The sequence below is a fragment of the Triplophysa rosa genome, linkage group LG9 (genome assembly GCF_024868665.1).
Source record: "Triplophysa rosa linkage group LG9, Trosa_1v2, whole genome shotgun sequence".
Taxonomy (NCBI): domain Eukaryota; kingdom Metazoa; phylum Chordata; class Actinopteri; order Cypriniformes; family Nemacheilidae; genus Triplophysa; species Triplophysa rosa.
In genome coordinates this window covers 22,252,402-22,272,692 of record NC_079898.1, presented here as the reverse complement: position 1 = coordinate 22,272,692, position 20,291 = coordinate 22,252,402, and the positions used below count along the sequence as shown (strand labels likewise).

Here is a 20,291-nt window from a genome sequence, read left to right as displayed (position 1 = left end):
GTATTCACACTAGATGTTACCACTGGGCTTGCTGTGTTTTTGAAGACATTGTCATAAATTATTCAGCACTGTTTATCTGGACACTTAAGATAACAGATAACATTCTTCACGTGTGAATTCGTGAAATATTAGATTCAATCATTTTGTTGCTTTAAAATGACAGGCTTATGCTCTTAATAAACATAGTCATATTTAAAAATATCAGATTCTGAAAATAAAATATTTGCTTATAAATTAAAAATAATTGACTCTTTGGACAAGAAAATGACATTGCAATTCCAGTTTTTTTCTTTTTTTAATAAAAGTGATGTATTTATTAAAATCAATAAACCATAAGTTCCATAGCTATATCATACTCATTTAGTCAGTGATGTAGATGTCAATGATTTTAAAAGTCTGAAATCTTTCAAGTCACCTTTGATGTGTTATCGCCAAGGAAACACTTCCCTCCTCTTTGAGAAGCATCTTGTCAGCTGTTGCCCACATCACTGGACAGCTGGAGATCAGGTTCAGTTAGTCAGTTTGGTCACAGTAGGGTGACTTCTTCAGACGCCTCCTGCAAGAACTGAACATCTGTGGGTATCAGGAATAATGATCTGGAGGTAACGCTAAGCTTTCACTTTTTGTTCATTTCTTATCATTTTATTTCATTTAAACAAGTTACACAATCTTTCAAGGTTTTTGTCCAATGCACTTAAATACAGTCAAATGTAAGCAAATGTGGGATGTTGTGATGTTATGCACAAACTTGTGGAAGCAATGCCAGCTTGAGTACATGTTCACATAAAAGCATTCATATTTTTTTATTTATTTAACTGAATACTTTTGTTTCTAGAGAGGTCTGTCTCTACCTGTTGTGTAGTGTGATCGAACAGTGTTTCTCAACTGGCCTTCATGCACACAGTAAGTTTCTTTAATATATACCCATTCAATTGTCGGTTATTCAAAGTGATTTTGTGATTTTCATTTAGACGAAAATGTAACCATTAAAATAAGAGCAAGCAAACTCACAGCCACAGTTTAACCACACAAACCATAAAGTGATTGAACTCATTGTGGACAAAGTGGCACAGCTTTACAAACACAGAGCGATTGTGCTGTCAACACAGATTTCCCACAAGCACATGTGTGTTCATCAAACACACAAACAAAAGAGGAGTGTCAGCTATTTCCATGAAAAAGGAAAGAATGGTCAAAAAAGAACAGTGTTTTTTTAATATACATAAAATAATTCATGCGATTTTTCATACAGTGCTGCCATATTCCGGTGTAAATCACCTACAGACAGACCAAACCATGTGTCCTCAGACTAAACATGGCAGTGACCAATTTCCAGGTAAACTTTTGAAATCAGTTCAAACATCTTGACAAAATGTGTTATTCCCAAACTTTGGGTTCTCTATTTCATAGGTTTTTATATAATGACTCAGTTCAACATTGCTGAGCTGGCCAGGAGAGTAACGGTGAAGAAGGTTCCTGGGACAACATCTCAACATGTTGCATATAGGATTGGCCCAGAGTTCAACTTCAGAATAAACACAAGGTAATGCTGTCAACCCCCAACCCCAAAATCCCCAAGATCCCAAAAAAGAGAGTCCACAAACGCTTGTATTTCTATTGAATTAAATGATATAATTAACATAATAACTGCATTTTGCTACTTTTACTATATTAGTGTAAAAATGCTATTTGACATCAAGACTGTCTCTTAAACCACACAGCACGTATTGTATAAAATACCCCATTCTGGCTTGGAAAAAAATGAAATTCAAATGGTTTCCATGACAAATCATTACAGAATTACTGTATGTAGGATGTTGTAGGCCTTATTTCAATAGGATTGATTACTCTCCTATTGGCTTCCGTCTTTCAGATAACATCCCATCAACAGAAGCCAGTAGAGACCCCTTATAAACTCTCTTTTAACATTCAAATCTGTTCGATGTTTTTTGTTTTTTTTTCTTAAATTTTTAATGATTAAAAAATACTCTGCTTTTAATAATTGTAATTTATTTTATTAATGCACCTGCTGGCTGCTGCAACCACAAGCAAAGTAAACGTAACATGTTAAGCACAGGGAAAACAGCTTTAATATAAGTTATATATGTTTCTATATTATATAGGTTTCTGTTATAAGTGGATCAGTACTCATTTTTCAAACATACAGACCCAGAGGTCAAACCTTTCTGACAGTAAAGGAGGGAAAATGTAAAAAACGATACGAATTGTTGGCATGTGGCGCCATCTACTGTTCATGTCTGGAACTTCCTCTGTCCATGGTGCTGAATTAGACAAACAGAATTATAATATTATACAAGTTTACATTCATTTTAAAAATACCATCGTAATGTAAATGTGTTCTGTTAAGTATTAACTATTATATTTAGTAGCAAGATGACACTTTAGCGCTATTAACCCCGTTTCCAAAAGCAAATATGTGAGTTTGATCATGCGTTTCTCAATCAGATCCGCATTTCCCTTGGGACTGCCTGAGGAATTCGCTTTTTCTGCAGTTTATCGGATGACTGGGAACACGCCGACTAAGAACTGGAATTTATGGCAAATGCAAGACATGAACAGAAATGAACAGCTTGCAGTGAGACTCAACGGAGAGGCCCTGTCTGTAGAGTTCTCCTACCGAATCCAAGAGAACAGAGTTATGACGGTTTTATTCCCTCACCAAACACAGCTCTTCAATTCTCAGTGGCACATGATTTTACTGGTCGTCAAAAAAGGTTCTGTGAGTGTAAAAACAGACTGCAGCGCGACAGACTCTCAACAGGTGGCATCACGAGGACGCGTAAATCTAGATGGATTCACGCATATTGGAAAACTGAAGGACAATCCCGCAATAGCCGTGACGGTGAGCATAAAGTTAGACGATGTTTTCACACACAAAAGTCAATGGTAGTTTCAAATAGACAAAAAAAAAACTTTATTAAAGTCAATATCTTTGTGTGATTGATTTTGAGTCATGAGTATGAAAGCTACACTCTAAAGCACACTGTCTCTTTAAGTGGAATCTGGGCTCTGCCAAACAGATTTTTGCAGATAAGTGTGAATTCTAGCACTGATGTTCTAGTCCAGCAGCTGACTTGCATGAAAAAGCTTTTCCCCAGTACTTTAAGCAGTGATTTCGGACAGTTTTAATAATGAAACAAACATTTATTGTTTATTGGACACGAACCTCTCTGTTGGTGTAACAGTTTTTCAGAACTGTCCATTAAAATTGTTTTTAAACGTATGCATTTGGCAGATGCTGAAGTGCATACAGCGCATTTTTTATCATATCATAGACATCTTGAAGGGATAGTTCAGCCAAAAAACCCCCCCAATGTCAACAGTTATTCACCCCAATGTCATGCAAAACCTCCACAGTTTATGACTTTCTTGTGTAGAACACAAAAGAAGATGTTTTGAGAAATGTCTTAGTTGTCTTTTGTCAGTACATTGGGGGGTAATGTCATCTGGTTGCCAACGTTCTTAAAAAGTCTTTTGTTTGTGCTCTGTACTAAAGTCATACAGATATGGGATCTCTTTAAAGCAAAGAACTTTAAGGATTTGTTAGTTTTTGCTAAAAAATCAACACATGCCTATAGTTTTTAATCAAAATAACTAAAAATATGGTTTTAATCTTGATGCCATAAAAACCTCCATATACAAATGTAATACACCATGTCTTGTATAAAGGCTTCAGGACCTTGGGTTCTATCTTCCTCATATAAATTCATTGTCCTGCTTTTGAATAAAAATCCGAACAAGCTGTTTTGTGCTGACTGCAGCATAAAATTGCTCATTGCAAGTCATACACCAATCAATTTTTGCTCAGTTTTTGAATAAAATAAGACCAATAGTAAACAATAGAACCTGCAGGTCACATTATCATGAGGTGTTTAATGATTGTGTGTGTTGTTTCAGTTTGAGTTGCAGTCGATGCTTATCATCTGTGATACAGGCATCCCACAGAGAGACACCTGTGCTGACCTTCCTGCCAGGAGACAGGTGAGATCACAAACAGACACACAACTTCTATAACTGAAATAAATGTTACTATATAATGTGGAATGGCTATGTATCTATCATTGAGGCTTTTCTCCCAAAGCTCAATCTGTGTTTGTTTACAGAGGTCAAATGTCACAGGTTAGTAAAATTTCCCGCCGTCTATTCGAATGCGAGCTGAACTCCTCCTCTCATTCCGCCGGTCTCCTCCAATCACAGCCCCAGAGCAAAGCCTCTCGTGCATATACATGAGGACTCTGCGGTTATGGTGGTCTGCCTTGAGTTCAGATAGTTGAAAGGGGATTTAGTTGGGTTTCTCGGTCAGCCCATCGGATCCCAGTGAACGGGGTTTTTTGTGTCTTTGGGGAGATGATGGCTCACGCTGTGGGTTTGCGCGGGCCTCTTTTGCTGCTTTTGTTGGAGATAACCATCATCTGCACGGCACAGGTAAACGTAACATTCTTTTATTTTTCCTTTTAGATATCTGAAGCAGAATTTCAGGTGAGTGCTTGTAATTTCGCCATACAGTGCAAATGGCAAAGAAGCTTAACTTTATTGCTTTTGTAAATACAATAAACCCAATTCGAAGTCATTCTGTTTTCTTGCATGTCCTTGGTTGATTTATAAAGTATCTATGTTTAAAAACCAACAGCACACCTGTTGCACGTCAGGCGGCACTTAAACTTTCAATTTATCTAAACTTTGCATGTACTTTCGTTTGTCTTATTTTAGGTTGTTATTTTTTTTACTTGCTGCATTATTGGCTCTATATATGCATGAAGCTTAACATAAGATGAAATACATACAGGTAAGAACAATAGGAATATCACAGCATTACTCTTTTGTCTTTTTAACAGAGGGTCGGAGGCGGCCCTCCAGGTCCACCAGGTGTGCCTGGAATAGATGGCATTGCTGTGAGTTGATTTGCAAAAGAATCAGAAACTGTAATTTTATCCCCGACACAGCAATCCAATGTAAAAGATTGCATTTTTTTGTTCTTGCAGGGGGAGAGAGGTGAACCTGGCGAAGATGGCTCTACTGTAAATATTAATTTCCTGCATCGTACATTGATTTTATAATTTGTTGCTCTCCAGGATTCATATATCATATGGTTTGTACTTTTAGGGCCCTGATGGAGATGATGGAAAACCGGGTTCTGCTGGACTTCCTGGTTTACCTGGTGGTGATGTAAGACATGTCAAAAACCCTCTTTTACTGTCTTCACAACAAGTAAAACTAAATAGTCATATTTCATGCTGGACTATAGCTCAGCGTTCTGTTGATGGTGGGCGGAGCTCTTAGATGGGTAAAAATGCAGGGAATTTCTCATGCCGGACTGAAGGAGACACCTGAGATTTACCCTACAGACAACAGGGGTTTTGTTTAAGCCTGGACATCATTAAAGCTGATTCCCTGTGAAAATGCAAGTAGGGGTCAAGAAATCATCTACTAAGAGATGAACGGCCCATGGCAGGCGTTTTAGTTTAGAAATCACGTTCTGCTATCATTCTATTGGTTAATCTCTGGTTCTCTATGGAGCGACTAGCAAATTTGTGATTTGTAACTCAATATTACAGAAATAGAAACATCCCTAAAACACAGTTTTTCACATAAAATCTGCATCATCATCATGTACTGCTGTAGAGGAATCATTTAACATGACCCGCTTTTTGTTCCTCAGGGATTGACTGGCCCCGTAGGAGAGCCCGGCCTCGACGGCCCACTAGGACAAAAGGTGACGGACTAATGAGCTTCTTAGTTTTCTGTCTGACAGTCCGTCAACTTAACATCCGTGCACTTGCTAACAGAGGGAATTTTCGCGTGACCAAAAGTTCTTAATCCTGTCTGTGCGCAAACCTAATCTGTGTGGATTCAGCATCAGTTCCTGTTAAAATCGCTGGTGTTCAAACACCGTATCAGCCTGTGAAGATTGTCTGCGTTTTTCTCATAATACTTTTACATTCGTATTTCATTTGAGTTCTCATTCTTCTTTGCTTTAATACGTTTGCAAAAGGTACTGTCTGTCAGGACATTTTTAGTTATTGTTTCAATTAATTTGATAAAAAAGAGTTTTTATGTCATTGTTGTTGTGAAACAGGGAGAACCTGGGAAATCTGGACCCAGAGGACAAGCTGTAAGTCTGATCTTGTTTTAACATCTCCAGCGTTTGTTCAACGAAACACAAATAAATAAAGAGTAATTGAAGATGGGCTAAAAGCTTTAGACATATTTACACGCCACACATTCCATCACATTTTGACTGACTGCTGCGAAGTGAATAAGTTTAATAAAAAAGAATGTTAACCACTTCATAATGCAAATGTTTCACACCTAAATATCTCTTAGAAATAGTGCAAATGTTAATAGAATTAAAAGCTAATGCAAACTTTCTCTCTGTCTTTTAGGGAGTTGGACCTGATGGATCTATTGTAAGTGATTTTTACTGATATGAGAATTAACTCTATTTTTTGTGTAGACACAAAAGTTTGAAATTTGATACCCGTTTGCACAGGGACCACCAGGACCAGGGGGGCTTCCGGGTGAGCAGGGAAAAGTGGGACCCCCTGTAAGTGACTTAATATGAGCATTAAGATTCAATGCATTCAAAGGTCACACCTCCTATGATAATGGAAAGAAAAAAGTGGTATGTTTCTCTTTATGAAACAGGGGGCCATGGGTGTAAGAGGGCCAGAGGGACCCCGTGGACCAACAGGGTCCCGTGTGAGTATCAATACAATATTTTGCTAATTACACTGTAATTATAATATGGGACAAAAATATGCTTTAGTAGTCTTAAACTAAGGATGTTTGTGCATGTTTATGAACAAGCAAATTGGAAAGATAATCTTCTCATATTCAACGGATATTATTCTGATAATCTGTGTGGTTACAGGGTGCTGCAGGGATGTTGGGTGGAACTATGGAACTGGTGAGAGGAAACTGTACTTTTTCTGTACTGAGATTTTATTATTAGATATAGTTGGGGTGAGTAACTGCACTGTATATAATCTAACTCTAAATTGTTTTATCTGATGTTCAGTGTCCTAATGCATGCTCAGCTGGTGCACCGGGCCATCCCGGCTTGCCTGGCATGAAGGTAAGTTTATCTATAGATAGTGTTGCAATGAAATATGTTGAATTTGTCAAAACGTGTAAAAGAGCAATGTAAATGTACTATTCAAATAGTTTGTTTTATATCTTACATATATATAATATATATATTTTAGATATAGTACAATCACATCACATATCACATTCATTGTCAGGGGCACAAAGGAGTGAAGGCAGAAGCAGGAGAGCCTGGTAAACAAGGACACAAGGTAAGAACAATATGTTGCTTAATAAAACCAATAAAGGAACAGTTCACCCAAAAATTTAAATTCTGTCTTCATTTACTCATCCTCAGGTTTTTCTAAATCCGTATACACTTCTTTGTTCTGACGATAACAGAGAAAGATATTTGGAAGGATGCTTGTAACCAAACAGTTCTTGGCCACCATTGATTACCATAGTAGGAATTGCTTTGTAAACGTCTGTGTTCTGTTGAACACAAAATAAGATATTTTAAAGAATAAGCAAACAAAACTGGGGACTTTTGACTAGTATTGTACTTTTTCCTACTATGGTAGTCAATGGTGGCCAAGAACTTTAAGAAGTTTAAGCATTCTTCCAAATATCTTTCTGTGTGTTCATTAGAACAAAGAAATTCACACAGATTTGGAACAACTTGAGGGTGAGTAAATGAAGATAGAATCTTTATTTTTGGGTGAACTGTTCCTTTAAGGCAGAATCCTCATGTTTTTGTCTATAGACACGTGTGTGTGTGTGTGTGTGTGTGTGCATGTATCATGAACCTTTCTGTTTGAATTAAAATATAGATAGAGCAATATGTCTGAAAACTTCATGTCTGGGTCCTTTTTCTCTGACTGTGACCTTTTCAAGATGATTACAGAGCCTCGTTTAGGATTTAGGAGTGACACTCTGCTTAAATTAACATGTTGGAAGTGTTAAAATACTGTCTATTAAAGCTCTGTATTGAAATTACACGTCACCGGTGCGTGAAGAATAATGAGGGATTCGAGTGTAGTCGGAATAAAACCGTCTAATTTAAATTGGCATGTAAGTTATGGTGACATAACATATTCAGTTCTCTTCCGACTGCTGGCTATACGGATATAAGACCAAAATAACTTAAGGCCATAGCTCAAAATGCTCACATGAATATCTCATTCGTCTTTCCTCTTTGTTTCGTCTGTGGATTCACATACTGATTTTACAACCACTTCAAAAAAATAAAACAGTTCCTGTCCTCAGTGCTGATTAATTGATTTCTTTGATTCTCTTATTAGGGAGAGGAGGGAGATCAAGGGGCTCCTGGAGATGTTGGAGCTCAGGGTCCAACTGTAAGTGCACTCCATCCTGTTACTCAGCCATCTTGTCTAAGAACTTAAATGTAATGTAATCCATCGGCCATGTCATGATTCAGTGCCTTGCCTTACATGCTTGTTAATATGATGTGTTTTCAGGGACCCCAGGGGACTCGAGGTGCCACTGGAATGATTGGCTCTAAAGGAGAAATGGTAAGATGGTAACTGATTATAAATCACATGAAATGCTTTGACAATTGTAAACTTCATTTCTCTTTTGATGTATTTGAAACAGAAGTTAAGATTACTATATATAGTATATAAAAAGTAAAATAACACTTTACAAATATTTTCTTTTAAAAAGCATGGAAGATTTTTGGAAGATCTGTATTTGTGAGTAATGAAAAGCAAGAATAAAAGTAAAAAGTTGGCTATGAAAAGCATTAATAAATTGTTGTATTTACAGGGGCCTCGGGGTGTTGATGGTGAGCCGGGTCCTCAGGGTGTGGCAGGTGCCATGGTGAGTTCTTCAAAAGAAACCAAACTATAAAACAATAAAGGATTCAGAATCAGACATGTTTTGTATCACATTCACTATTCAAAAGTCTGCTCAGCGGTGTGCTGATGTAATAAACAGAAACAGATCCTCGTTTTGTTTATCTGAGATTTATGTCTGTCTTTATTCAAGGGGGATCGAGGTCAGAGGGGAAGACTGGGGGAAGCCGGCCCTAAAGGTGAACAGGTATGTGTGTGCGCAGGTCACTTTCACTGTTTTTGCAGTAACAGACATACTGACAGTCTCTGTTTGTAATGAAAATCTCTTTCTGCAGGGCGCTCAAGGGCCAAGAGGCACCACGGGTCTTCCAGGACCAAAAGGAGACGGCGTACGTCCCTTAACATTTCTATACACATCCTCTTTGTTAGCGTGGATATAAGGATTTGCTAAAGGATGAAATGATACACCCGAACAGCTTTGCTGAATTGTGTCTCTCTTCAGGGTTTGCCGGGTGTAGATGGGCGTGAGGGTATTCCTGGCATACCAGGAGCAAAGGTACAGCAGAGACAGACTTTTACCTTTTGATCATGGCTGTGTAGATGTGACAGGGACAATAATGGAGATTTGGTTGTTTTACAGGGCAATGCTGGAAAAGGAGGAGCTCCAGGAGAAATAGGCCTTCAAGGACTTCCTGTAAGTACATTCAAAATTCAATAAATTAACACCGGAACATCAAAAACATCCATTTGCTGCTATGCAGTAGCAATTGCGCTGGCATTTTTAATGTTACTAACACTTAGCTATAGCCTAATTTTTATCAATTTATTTTATGGACATGGACTTTAATTTTTGCACTGGGGCTTGTAAGACCCTAGTTATGTCAGGATATTAAGAAAGTTCACATATACAGTACCTGCTTTTATTCAGTCAAGGTGTGAAACAACGGATCTCTACTATACTATCCGTGTCAGGCAAGAATGGTTTCTGACCTTTTCTTGCAGGTTTTACTTCTCCCTGTCTCCTTTAAAGCGATAAATCTTATAGCTCACTACATCAGGGGGTAAAAAGTCAATAATGTTCAGTTTCAAAGTTTCTGTATCTGTTCAGTTTCATGGCAGGGCTAGATTACATAATATTTCTGAATTGATCAAACACCATAGCATCATCATTCATTTTGAGATGAAAACCGCCCTCTGCATAATACTTTGATCTTTCATTACAAAGAAAAGGTGTATGAGTTTTCTTTGGTGTTACAGCTGTAAAATAACTGTTTTTTTATATTTATTGAGTCTATCATGCTTCTCTGCAGGGTTTACCAGGAAGCCCAGGGCCAAAAGGTACATCTGGAGAAAAGGTGAGAGACTGGCTGAATTAGTAGTGCTTTCACCAGCTAAAAAATCATTGGCTGTTAAAAGTGAACTGTGTCATTTTTAAATGTAAAAATATTCTACTATACTAGTTTAATTATGCAGACACAACTACTGTAGATCAATCTTAAAGCTGCTATCCCTAACCTATCCTACTTTTTTAAATAGAGGCTACAAAATAAAATAAAATGAACTGTGGCTTTAAAATGTAAACACTTCATAAGTAAACACAAAGCAAAAACTGTGTGTAAACACAATGCAAGTACTGCATAAGTAACACAATGCAAACACTGCAAGAGTAAACACAATGCAAACAATCTATATGTGAACACAATGCAAACACTGCATGAGGAAACACAATGCAAACAATCTATATGTAAACACAATGTAAACACTGCATGAGTAAACACAATGCAAACACTGCATGAGTAAACACAATGCAAACACTGCATGAGTAAATACAATGCACACAATTTATATGTAAACACAATGTAAACACTGCATGAGTAAACACAATGCAAACACTGCATGAGTAAACACAATGCAAACACTGCATGAGTAAACACAATGCAAACACTGCATGAGTAAATACAATGCACACAATTTATATGTAAACACAATGTAAACACTGCATGAGTAAACACAATGCAAACACTGCATGAGTAAACACAATGCAAACACTGCATGAGTAAATACAATGCACACAATTTATATGTAAACACAATGTAAACACTGCATGAGTAAACACAATGCAAACACTGCATGAGTAAACACAATGCAAACACTGCATGAGTAAATACAATGCACACAATTTATATGTAAACACAATGTAAACACTGCATGAGTAAACACAATGCAAACACTGCATGAGTAAACACAATGCAAACACTGCATGAGTAAATACAATGCACACAATTTATATGTAAACACAATGTAAACACTGCATGAGTAAACACAATGCAAACACTGCATGAGTAAACACAATGCAAACACTGCATGAGTAAATACAATGCACACAATTTATATGTAAACACAATGTAAACACTGCATGAGTAAACACAATGCAAACACTGCATGAGTAAACACAATGCAAACACTGCATGAGTAAATACAATGCACACAATTTATATGTAAACACAATGTAAACACTGCATGAGTAAACACAATGCAAACACTGCATGAGTAAACACAATGCAAACACTGCATGAGTAAATACAATGCACACAATTTATATGTAAACACAATGTAAACACTGCATGAGTAAACACAATGCAAACACTGCATGAGTAAACACAATGCAAACACTGCATGAGTAAATACAATGCACACAATTTATATGTAAACACAATGTAAACACTGCATGAGTAAACACAATGCAAACACTGCATGAGTAAACACAATGCAAACACTGCATGAGTAAATACAATGCACACAATTTATATGTAAACACAATGTAAACACTGCATGAGTAAACACAATGCAAACACTGCATGAGTAAATACAGTGCAAACACTGCATGAGTAAATACAATGCAAACAATATATATGTAAACACAATGCGAACACCGCATGAGTAAATACAATGCACACAATTTATATGTAAACACAATGTAAACACTGCATGAGTAAACACAATGTAAACAATCCGCTCTGATTTCAGGGTAATGCTGGAGAGCTAGGCCTCATGGGCACTATGGGATCTGCAGGCAGACAGGTGGGTTTATAGTAAACTCTTTAATAGCTGTGTGTAAAGACTGGTTATCTGACTATAAACGTTTCTCTGTTCAGGGCGAGCGCGGAGAACAAGGAGAGGTTGGACCTGTCGGGCCTATTGGTCAGCCTGTAAGTATTTATGTTTAGAGTAATACTTGTAGATTGCATGTGTCTGTATTTACATCATGCAGGTGTTGATTCTGTCTTTGTGTTCAGGGAGACCGTGGAGAGCAGGGCCCATCTGGACCAATGGGAAAACCAGGAGCCAGAGTAAGTGTTCGATGATGATATGATATAGTTACCTACTTTACTTTCATTATGCAAACCCCAGAACAAGTTTTAAACATTGAGCTACAAAGACTGTTGATGTAGATAGAGGTTCTGAGCGAGCAAGATTATCTCAAATAGGAAGATTTTACTAGTTGAATGCTGTTCTCAGTTATTTCTCCTAACGTTCAGATGACCCTTGGTGACATACAGTAAGGATAGCTGTAATATTAATATGGATAGCATACTGTAACTCAGACTATTTGTTGTTGTTGAAATAATGAATGAAGAAACATTACAGTACATTTATATAAAAATGACGTTTGATTGCAAACTGTGTTATGTAGGTAAATGCTGTATGAGCACAACTGATCACATTGTAGAGATCTCTAAAACTACAAAAATACCCAAATATCGTCCAAACAAGTTAAATCTGAGTAGAACAATAAGCCTAATTTTTAGAGAATTCATTTAATGTTTTATTACTGCATTGGCAATTTTTGTTCGCTTTTTGCTTAAAGCAAAAGAAAACCTCATTAGCTCTTACTAAAAGTTAGTTTTATGTTTATAAAAAGAGAAAATATTGGGGAAAAACAACTGAGGTATTAAAGAGATTGATGGGATTTTTTTCCCGCTAAACTCTGCTGCCTTTACTTATCTAGGGTTTGGGGTGCAGTGACTTCTAAAAACATCGCTAAAAGTCTTTCAAGAGATTTTTTTGCCTTTTATGCAAATGTCAAGGTTACAGTGAGGCAAAATAATACTGAAGAAATACAGACACACTCACAGTAAGAAAGGAGAGCTCATGGTGTGTCCTGCGGAGGAGAATGGAGCCAGCGCTCTCTCTCTCTCTCTCTCTCTCTCTCTCTCTCTCTCTGTCCTTTGAGAGTCACACTGAATGGGATCCCACCTCACTGTTTTCACAGTAGAGAGTAAATAGTGAAAAGAATGTCTCACAGCAGTGTTTCCTCGAAGAATCCTCTGTTCCCCTGACATTCCTATTGAACACACACACACGCACGCACGCACACACGCACACACGCACACACGCACACACGCACACACACACACTCATCCTCAAAATAGATATTAAAGAAAGAAACCGTATATATACAGAATCATTGTCATTAGTATTTTTCATCTTGGTCTCACATCTAACTTCACTCTCTTTAAGAATGCATGAGAGTGTCTTCGCGCGGGAGTCACTCAAGGATTCTGCAGTCTCTTCTATTTAATGACTTAGGGATTTTGGAGTCGTATGCCCCTGTTTGGAGGTCCTGCAGAGAGAGGAAGAAGACATGAAGCAGAATTTCACAGTAAATGCTGAGACACGGCATTGACTGCATGTTATTTGATCTTCTCAGGGTCCTAAAGGTGATTTGGGTTTGCCTGGACTTCCCGGACCGCCAGGCTTGCCAGGAATAAAAGGGGAGCGGGTAAGAATGGCTCGCCTGTTTAGAATATTTGGAACAACTTTTGATATGGGACAATGAATTTGAATGAATTCTCAAAATAAAAAAAAAACGGGGAGGCGGTCTTTGCGTAAGTATGTTTGGTAAGAAAACAAAGAAATAGAAGGATGGGTCCATGGATGTGCCATAGAATAATTCTATAGAATAATACTAATAAATCATGCTAATACATATATATATAATACTATATTAACATTATTTAGGGACAGAAAAGTAAACTTGAAGTTATGCTTGATAAATGAAAGTCATTGACATCAGCAGCTTTATAAAAACAGCTCAACTCTTTACAATCACCGAGCAGTTTTCACTCAATTACTTTTCTTAGCCTTTAAGGCTTTGCAATTATTTCCATTTTTTCTCCCATCAGTGTTTTAAAGCTTAGAAAAGTACAAAGAAGCCTTTGAAAAGCAAATTGGCCCTTTAGACGGAATGATTTTCTTAATGCATTTAAAGCAAATCTACTTAGGTGTTCCAAACAGGTGTAGATTTTGTAAAAAGAGTCAAACGGTGAGCGTACATTATTTAATCAGCGCTGTTGTAATGGAATTTTCGAGCACATTGTTATCCTCTGATATTCATGGGGATTTCTGAATTATACAGGGTGAAGGAGGTGAAGTTGGACCTAAGGGAGAACAGGTGAGAGTCTGATTACATTATCACCAAGTAGCGCTGAATTCACAAATCAATTACATTCATTTACAACAGGAGAGGCATTTAAATATATATTATATATCCACAGAAAGCATTTTAAAGCGTTATAGTGATTTTACCATGGTTAAGGGTGTTGTTAACCCCCTAAATCTATGAGATGTTCTCATTCGTCACTGTTTTTGATGTGTAGGGAGATCAAGGAGCGGAGGGAACACCAGGAGATAAAGGAGATGTTGTAAGTAGCACAGTAATATTACACTGAACATTGCAGCTATCGGTGCAGTACTGTATGTTCACATGAATTGAATATTTAGTCGTATTATCATCTTTTAAGATATTGCAAATGAAACTGTTTATTCTCTTGTTGTCGGTTTTACTTAGGGTGACCCTGGCCAAGCTGGAACTAAAGGCGAAGTGAGTTTTGGATCAACTTTACTTTCATTATATTTTAGAAAAGCCACTTTTTATTTCAAAGACCCCTGAAGACCAACATGCATTACTACAATGATTTATCATATTAAAGATAGTCTCATCATCATCTATTCACACAGTATATGGTCTCTGATGTAAATTTAGGTCGGTAACCAGGGAGATTTGGGTAAAAGAGGCTCAGATGGACCCCGCGGGCAGCCTGGCATCGAAGGACCTCTTGGTAGCCCCGGACCACGTGGCATGCAAGGGGACAGAGGGGTCCCGGGACCTCGTGGCTCCCAGGGTGGAGCGGTATGATTCGAACCTTTAAGAAGTGGTGGCTTTTGGGATATATAGCCATGGAAAAAAATAAGAGATCATTCCAAATTTTCATTTAATCAGCATTTCTAGATGTATTGTGGGCATTCCAGTCCAGTGTCTGTTGAATTTCAACAAAATCAAACCTCGGGAGTGACATAAAGTCATCCAACAGCAATGTGAAAGACTGACAGCATGACAAGACACATGATAAAAATCCAGGTTATCACATAGAATAATAATTTTTGAACTTTTCCTAAATACATGTACAAATATTCCTGTTGTATTGCTTAAAAGTGAATATGAACTTTTCTGTTATTTTCACCTGTTTCTCCAGTTTTCATTTTCTGTAAATGAATGCAAACAGAAACAATATTTTTATTTGAAATTTAGTAGAAATATTGTTGATAGTTCAGAAAATGATCAAATGATCATTTTACCTAAACACATACCTATAAATAGTAAATTCAGAAAAACTGAAAATAATTTTGAAATGGTCTCTTAATTTTTTTCCCATGGCTGTATATCAGGATAAAAGTAGGGATTGTGTGATTTTCATTGAAAACAAACTCATCTTTGTTCATAGGGTAAAGAACCAAGCGATCAGCACATCAAACAGATGTGCATGCGGGTGATGCAGGGTGAGTTTTCATGCCCGGATTTCCCTCATTTCAGAAATAAACCCGTTTTCTTGCTTTATCTTTGATGCATATGCAGAGCCTCTTCAGTCTAGAGAACAGATAAGCACTGACCACAGGAGAAACGTCAGAATGAGATGAAAGGAAATATTTTGTATTTTGTTTGAAAGATTCTGTTTGATTCCAGCCCGATAACATTAGCCATCAGTTCTGGCTCTTCCTCTCTGGCTCCTCTGGACCGCACGTCGCCGGTTCCCTCATGACTCTTTTATTCACATTTCACTGAAAAATTCATTTTCCTTTCAGCTGATCTGCACTTTCGCCTCAAAGTGATGAGTTTCCTTCTTCAGCCCGCTTCCACCCACCAAACCCTCCCCAAAAATCTTGAAAGCTCAGTCGAGCATCCTGCCGCATAGATTTTGAGCAAGTTTTTCTAAGCGAGAAGTGAAATTCACTGTAGCTGAGCCTCTGCTCAATGGCTCAGGGCCTGGGATTGGATTCTTCACATCGTGAATAATCAGTCTTCGCTTTTATCTTTTCTCACGATTGAAAATAATGTTGTAAAAATGCAGAATTGCTCTCCTTTTATGCTCAATTTCCCATCGCAAATTGAAAATGCAAAAGAGGGGAGAGGAGGATTCGAAGGGTGAATGAGGACAAATGAAAGGATTGAGCTCTAACAACTTTTCAACGCAGCAAAGAATATTGAAAACAGACTAAATTATCTGCTCATTCACAAAAATTAGTTTTCAGATGCTTTGAAATCACCCAGTATAAAAATGAATTTGTATTCATTTCTGTAAATGAAGTAGTACTAAAGATCCCCTCACAGTACACTTGACCCTTTCTTAGTGTTTTTGAACTTCGGGTAAAGGACAGTTTTTAAAGGTCCAATGTGTAATTTTTTGGAGGATCTATTGACAGAAATGCAATATAATATTCATAACTATGTCTTCAGCGGTGTATAAAGATCTTACATAATGAAGCGTTATGTTTTTATTACCTTAGAATGAGCTATTTCTATATACATATACCGCGGGTCCCCTTACATGGAATTCACCATGTTGTTTCTACAGTAGCCCTAAACGGACAAACTGCTCTACAGAGTGTGTTTCGTAAATACATTATCTCCAACAAAGAAGCAAAAACTCTTCAACATTTGTCCTGTTAAAGCCGCAGAAGCTATTTTAGTATTAGATACATCACGTAACCATGGACACATACAGATATGCTAGGGAAGTTCAAATATGGCCGCACTTCGATGACATTGAATATCATTGGTTCTCGCGTGCCTCGAGACCAGCGGCAAGTTCAAGCTCAAACCTGTGCTCAACGCTTTGCTACGGTTTCCGAACGACACGTTTCCTGGAAACGGTTTGCAACGGTGTGCAACATGGTTTGAGATACGTTTTCTCTTGTTTGGTTGGCGTGTCAAGAATGTCTGCCCAATCAGCAGCAACATGTATATAAGCCACGCGGTATTAAAGAGACAGCTCGCACAATGGGTCCAAGTAAAGTCGTTTACAAATGTGTCCGCTGCAGCTCGGTAAACGCAACAATTGAAGATATTAGAAGACATGTATTTTGCAGTATTAAACACGTATTTATACCGATTTCATCAGGCTCCGAAAATTCCTCAAATTCTCACGAAACTCGGCGGAAGTAGTAGACCATCCGGGTATTTCTTGCCAACTGTTTTTTTGCATACTGAGGTTTCGGACATATTCATGACTCATACTCTTTTTCGCCTACTATATAGTATGGAAGTAGGCGATTTTGGACGCAGCGATGGACACTTCTCTATCCCATGATGCAACGGGAGCTGAGCAACGATTCAAAATTGAATCAAATAAAAATAGCGGAAAACTTCAAAGCGGGTGTCCATTTTTTAAATGGAAGTACAGATTAATGAATTAATTATGTTTGTACCGACGCCTAGGTACAGGTTGATGTTAATACGTCATAGGTCAAAGAGCATACGGGTCACATGACAATAAAACATGGCGGATGCAGTACGTCTGAAATCTATTCATACTACTCCCACACGTACTTTATAGAAAGTACTGTTTTAATGGTCGATAGGTAGGTACAGTACTTCATTTAAATCAGTATGTACTGTCATAGTATGCGATTTCGGACGCAACAAGAATGGCCTTCTCAGCTGCCATAGTTGCAACTCTTGCGTCATCACAAGAGGCTGTTCAACAGCACCACTGTTTCCGTTAAAAAAAAAAAACGTTTCGCAACGTTTTGTCGGGGCTGAACGCAGCCCAGTTGTCATGCATGTTTTTTGTTTGTTGATTTATTTTTTATATTTTGAATACTGAACCTCACAGATGAGTAGGCCCTGCATGACGACATTTTAATATAAAATAATTGTTCAGCTGGCATCTGATTTGTTCAATAAATAATGAAAGAATTGGGTTAAACTGCTTCACAGAACTATATTACATCTATATTCTGATAAATATTATTTCGAGAGAAAATCCCAATTTTAATATCTGCCAAACTTTAATGTCTCCTTAAAATGTGCAATTAAAACAATTTTAGGAAATCTCTTAAAAACGAATGAATTACGGACAGAAGTTTTAACCTCAAGGGGGCGCTCTAACCTCACCTCAGACACACTACAGACAAAGCACACAGCAGTCAGTCTGCAGTGGTGGGCAGTTCCAATTAGAGTAAATCAATGGACGAAATAAAGTAAAAATGAGCTGTGCTAATGGCAGGAGACCATTCACACTCATTAGCATATTGGGTCTTTGTCTTTTCAGAACAGCTGGCCCAGTTGGCCGCAAGTCTGAGAAGACCAGAGTCTGGTGCGGCTGGACTGCCAGGCCGGCCTGGTTCCCCAGGTCCTCCCGGACCTCCAGGTGACAACGGATTTCCTGGACAAGCTGGTGCGAGAGGACTGCCTGGACTCAAAGGGCCTCTGGGAGTCCTGGGTTTTAAGGGGCAGAAAGGTGAGTTCTTATGGGTGTGCAGAATGTGATCACTACCTGTTCATTGGTTCCAACTAACCAATCACTGAATGACCAACATTCACATAAATCATGTTCTTTAAATATGCTAAAAGCCCAGACATAACAGTATTTCATTGTGTGTGTATTATAGGTGAGATGGGAGACAGAGGGGACAGGGGACCCACAGTTCGGGGACCCAAAGGCATGCATGGGCCTCCTGGTCTACCAGGTCAGTTCCAACAGGATCTCATCTTGTGCTGCCTCTTGTCAAAAATATCACAGATCCCCCCTTTCATGATTAGTTTATATCTTCCCAATTCCACCTTGTTGTCCTAATGCATAAATGAAAGCAGTGTTAATGAATACGATGCGAACCAATTCAATATGAAACAACTCGATCTGAATATTATGCCGGAGTAATAGAGTTTTGAAAATGACATTAAATTGGCATTAAATGAAACTGTCACATGTCTGATGAAATGAAGGTACACGAGGCGTTCCGTTTTATTGTGCGTCACTGACACTTACTGTCAATCAAATGAAATAGGATTTCTTATTTGGCCGCCTTCTCAGTGGTTTAATCTCACTGGACAGATGAGTCTGCTGGTAGCTAGCATCAAATTCACCAGTGCCCAGCGCCAGTTCAAGCAGATTTTTTTATTTAGCATTGATGGGAAGTTGACTGACCTCTTTATTTTTTATGTTTTGCAGGTGAACCTGGAAAACCAGGATACGGTCGGGATGGTCGTGATGGGGAGCGAGGGCCACCCGGTGTGCCAGGACAGCCGGGTGTTCCTGGGTTTCCCGGTCCAGCCGGCCAAGCCGGTTACTGTGACCCTTCATCTTGTAATCTGAGCGCAGGGGCTGCCCACCAGTCCCTCAAAGACTCTAATCTAAAGGGCCCAGGAGGAAACTAAAACCGTACTGATGGGACATCAAGGTCGGGTGGATCCGGATAGCGACAGCTCTGTGAGGACCACAAAAACATTCCCATCACAGAACCGTTCAAAACAGTACCACCAGACCACAGTGAGTTAAGTGTTTTGTGCCAGTATATGGAAGCTCAAACCAGCGGCCAATGTAGCCAATGCCATGTGCCAAAGAAAAACCTGCCCAAATCTTGGTGTCATAACGAAAACATTGTATAAAAATAAGGGAGGGAAGATACTGTACATCTCTGTAAATGATTTGATTGTTGTTTTGTAAGAAGTTCATTTCCCCGCTGAAGAACGCTGGTGATGTGCTTTATTGTTCCAAGATTGTGGGGAAACACAAAATACAGAGAGAAAATGCAGATACGCTCGTTTCATGATATTTCTATTTATTTTACATAGTTCAATGAAATTGAAGTTTGTACAGAGATCCGGGGAAACACTTTTGAATAAATCTGAATGTTTTATATGAAGTCAAAATGAAAGCAGGCCTCCAATTTTGTTTTGTTGAACAGCCCAACTTTTTCTCATTATATAGCAATGCCAAATTTGGCCACAAACGCCGTCAGATTGCTCTTTCAGTGCGGATGCTGATGTAGATGTGCTGGCAAACAGATTACTGGATAACAGCATCTGCTGTGGGAAACTTGCATTAATCTTGAGATGTCATTAAAGCATTCATTTCTATTAAAACCGAC

At 38.3% G+C, this 20,291-nt stretch overlaps 1 protein-coding gene across 1 annotated transcript; it reads left to right on the top strand.

The window, feature by feature from the left end:
* Window positions 1-4,368: 4,368 nt before the first annotated feature.
* col9a1b (collagen, type IX, alpha 1b) lies at window positions 4,369-20,201 on the top strand. Its single transcript, XM_057342145.1, has 32 exons — window positions 4,369-4,446; window positions 4,857-4,913; window positions 5,004-5,039; window positions 5,125-5,187; window positions 5,681-5,734; window positions 6,098-6,133; window positions 6,405-6,428; window positions 6,512-6,565; window positions 6,667-6,720; window positions 6,893-6,928; window positions 7,040-7,096; window positions 7,266-7,319; window positions 8,349-8,402; window positions 8,526-8,579; window positions 8,833-8,886; window positions 9,055-9,108; window positions 9,197-9,250; window positions 9,364-9,417; window positions 9,502-9,555; window positions 10,172-10,216; window positions 11,889-11,942; window positions 12,017-12,070; window positions 12,158-12,211; window positions 13,573-13,644; window positions 14,281-14,316; window positions 14,522-14,566; window positions 14,713-14,745; window positions 14,908-15,054; window positions 15,647-15,701; window positions 18,473-18,661; window positions 18,813-18,890; window positions 19,373-20,201. The coding sequence occupies exons 1-32, from the start codon at window positions 4,369-4,371 to the stop codon at window positions 19,576-19,578; spliced, it is 2,049 nt and encodes a 682-aa protein (XP_057198128.1). The 3' UTR covers window positions 19,579-20,201.
* The last annotated feature ends 90 nt before the right edge of the window (window positions 20,202-20,291 follow it).

What these genes read in the sequence shown, in the direction of transcription:
- col9a1b (XM_057342145.1), top strand. Translation starts at nt 4,369, where the DNA reads ATGATGGCTCACGCTGTGGGTTTGCGCGGGCCTCTTTTGCTGCTTTTG. An exon ending in CTGGCGAAGATGGCTCTACT is followed by an intron (nt 5,040 to 5,124) that starts GTAAATATTAAT and finishes TTGTACTTTTAG; the next exon opens with GGCCCTGATGGAGATGATGG. An exon ending in CAGGAGATAAAGGAGATGTT is followed by an intron (nt 14,567 to 14,712) that starts GTAAGTAGCACA and finishes GGTTTTACTTAG; the next exon opens with GGTGACCCTGGCCAAGCTGG.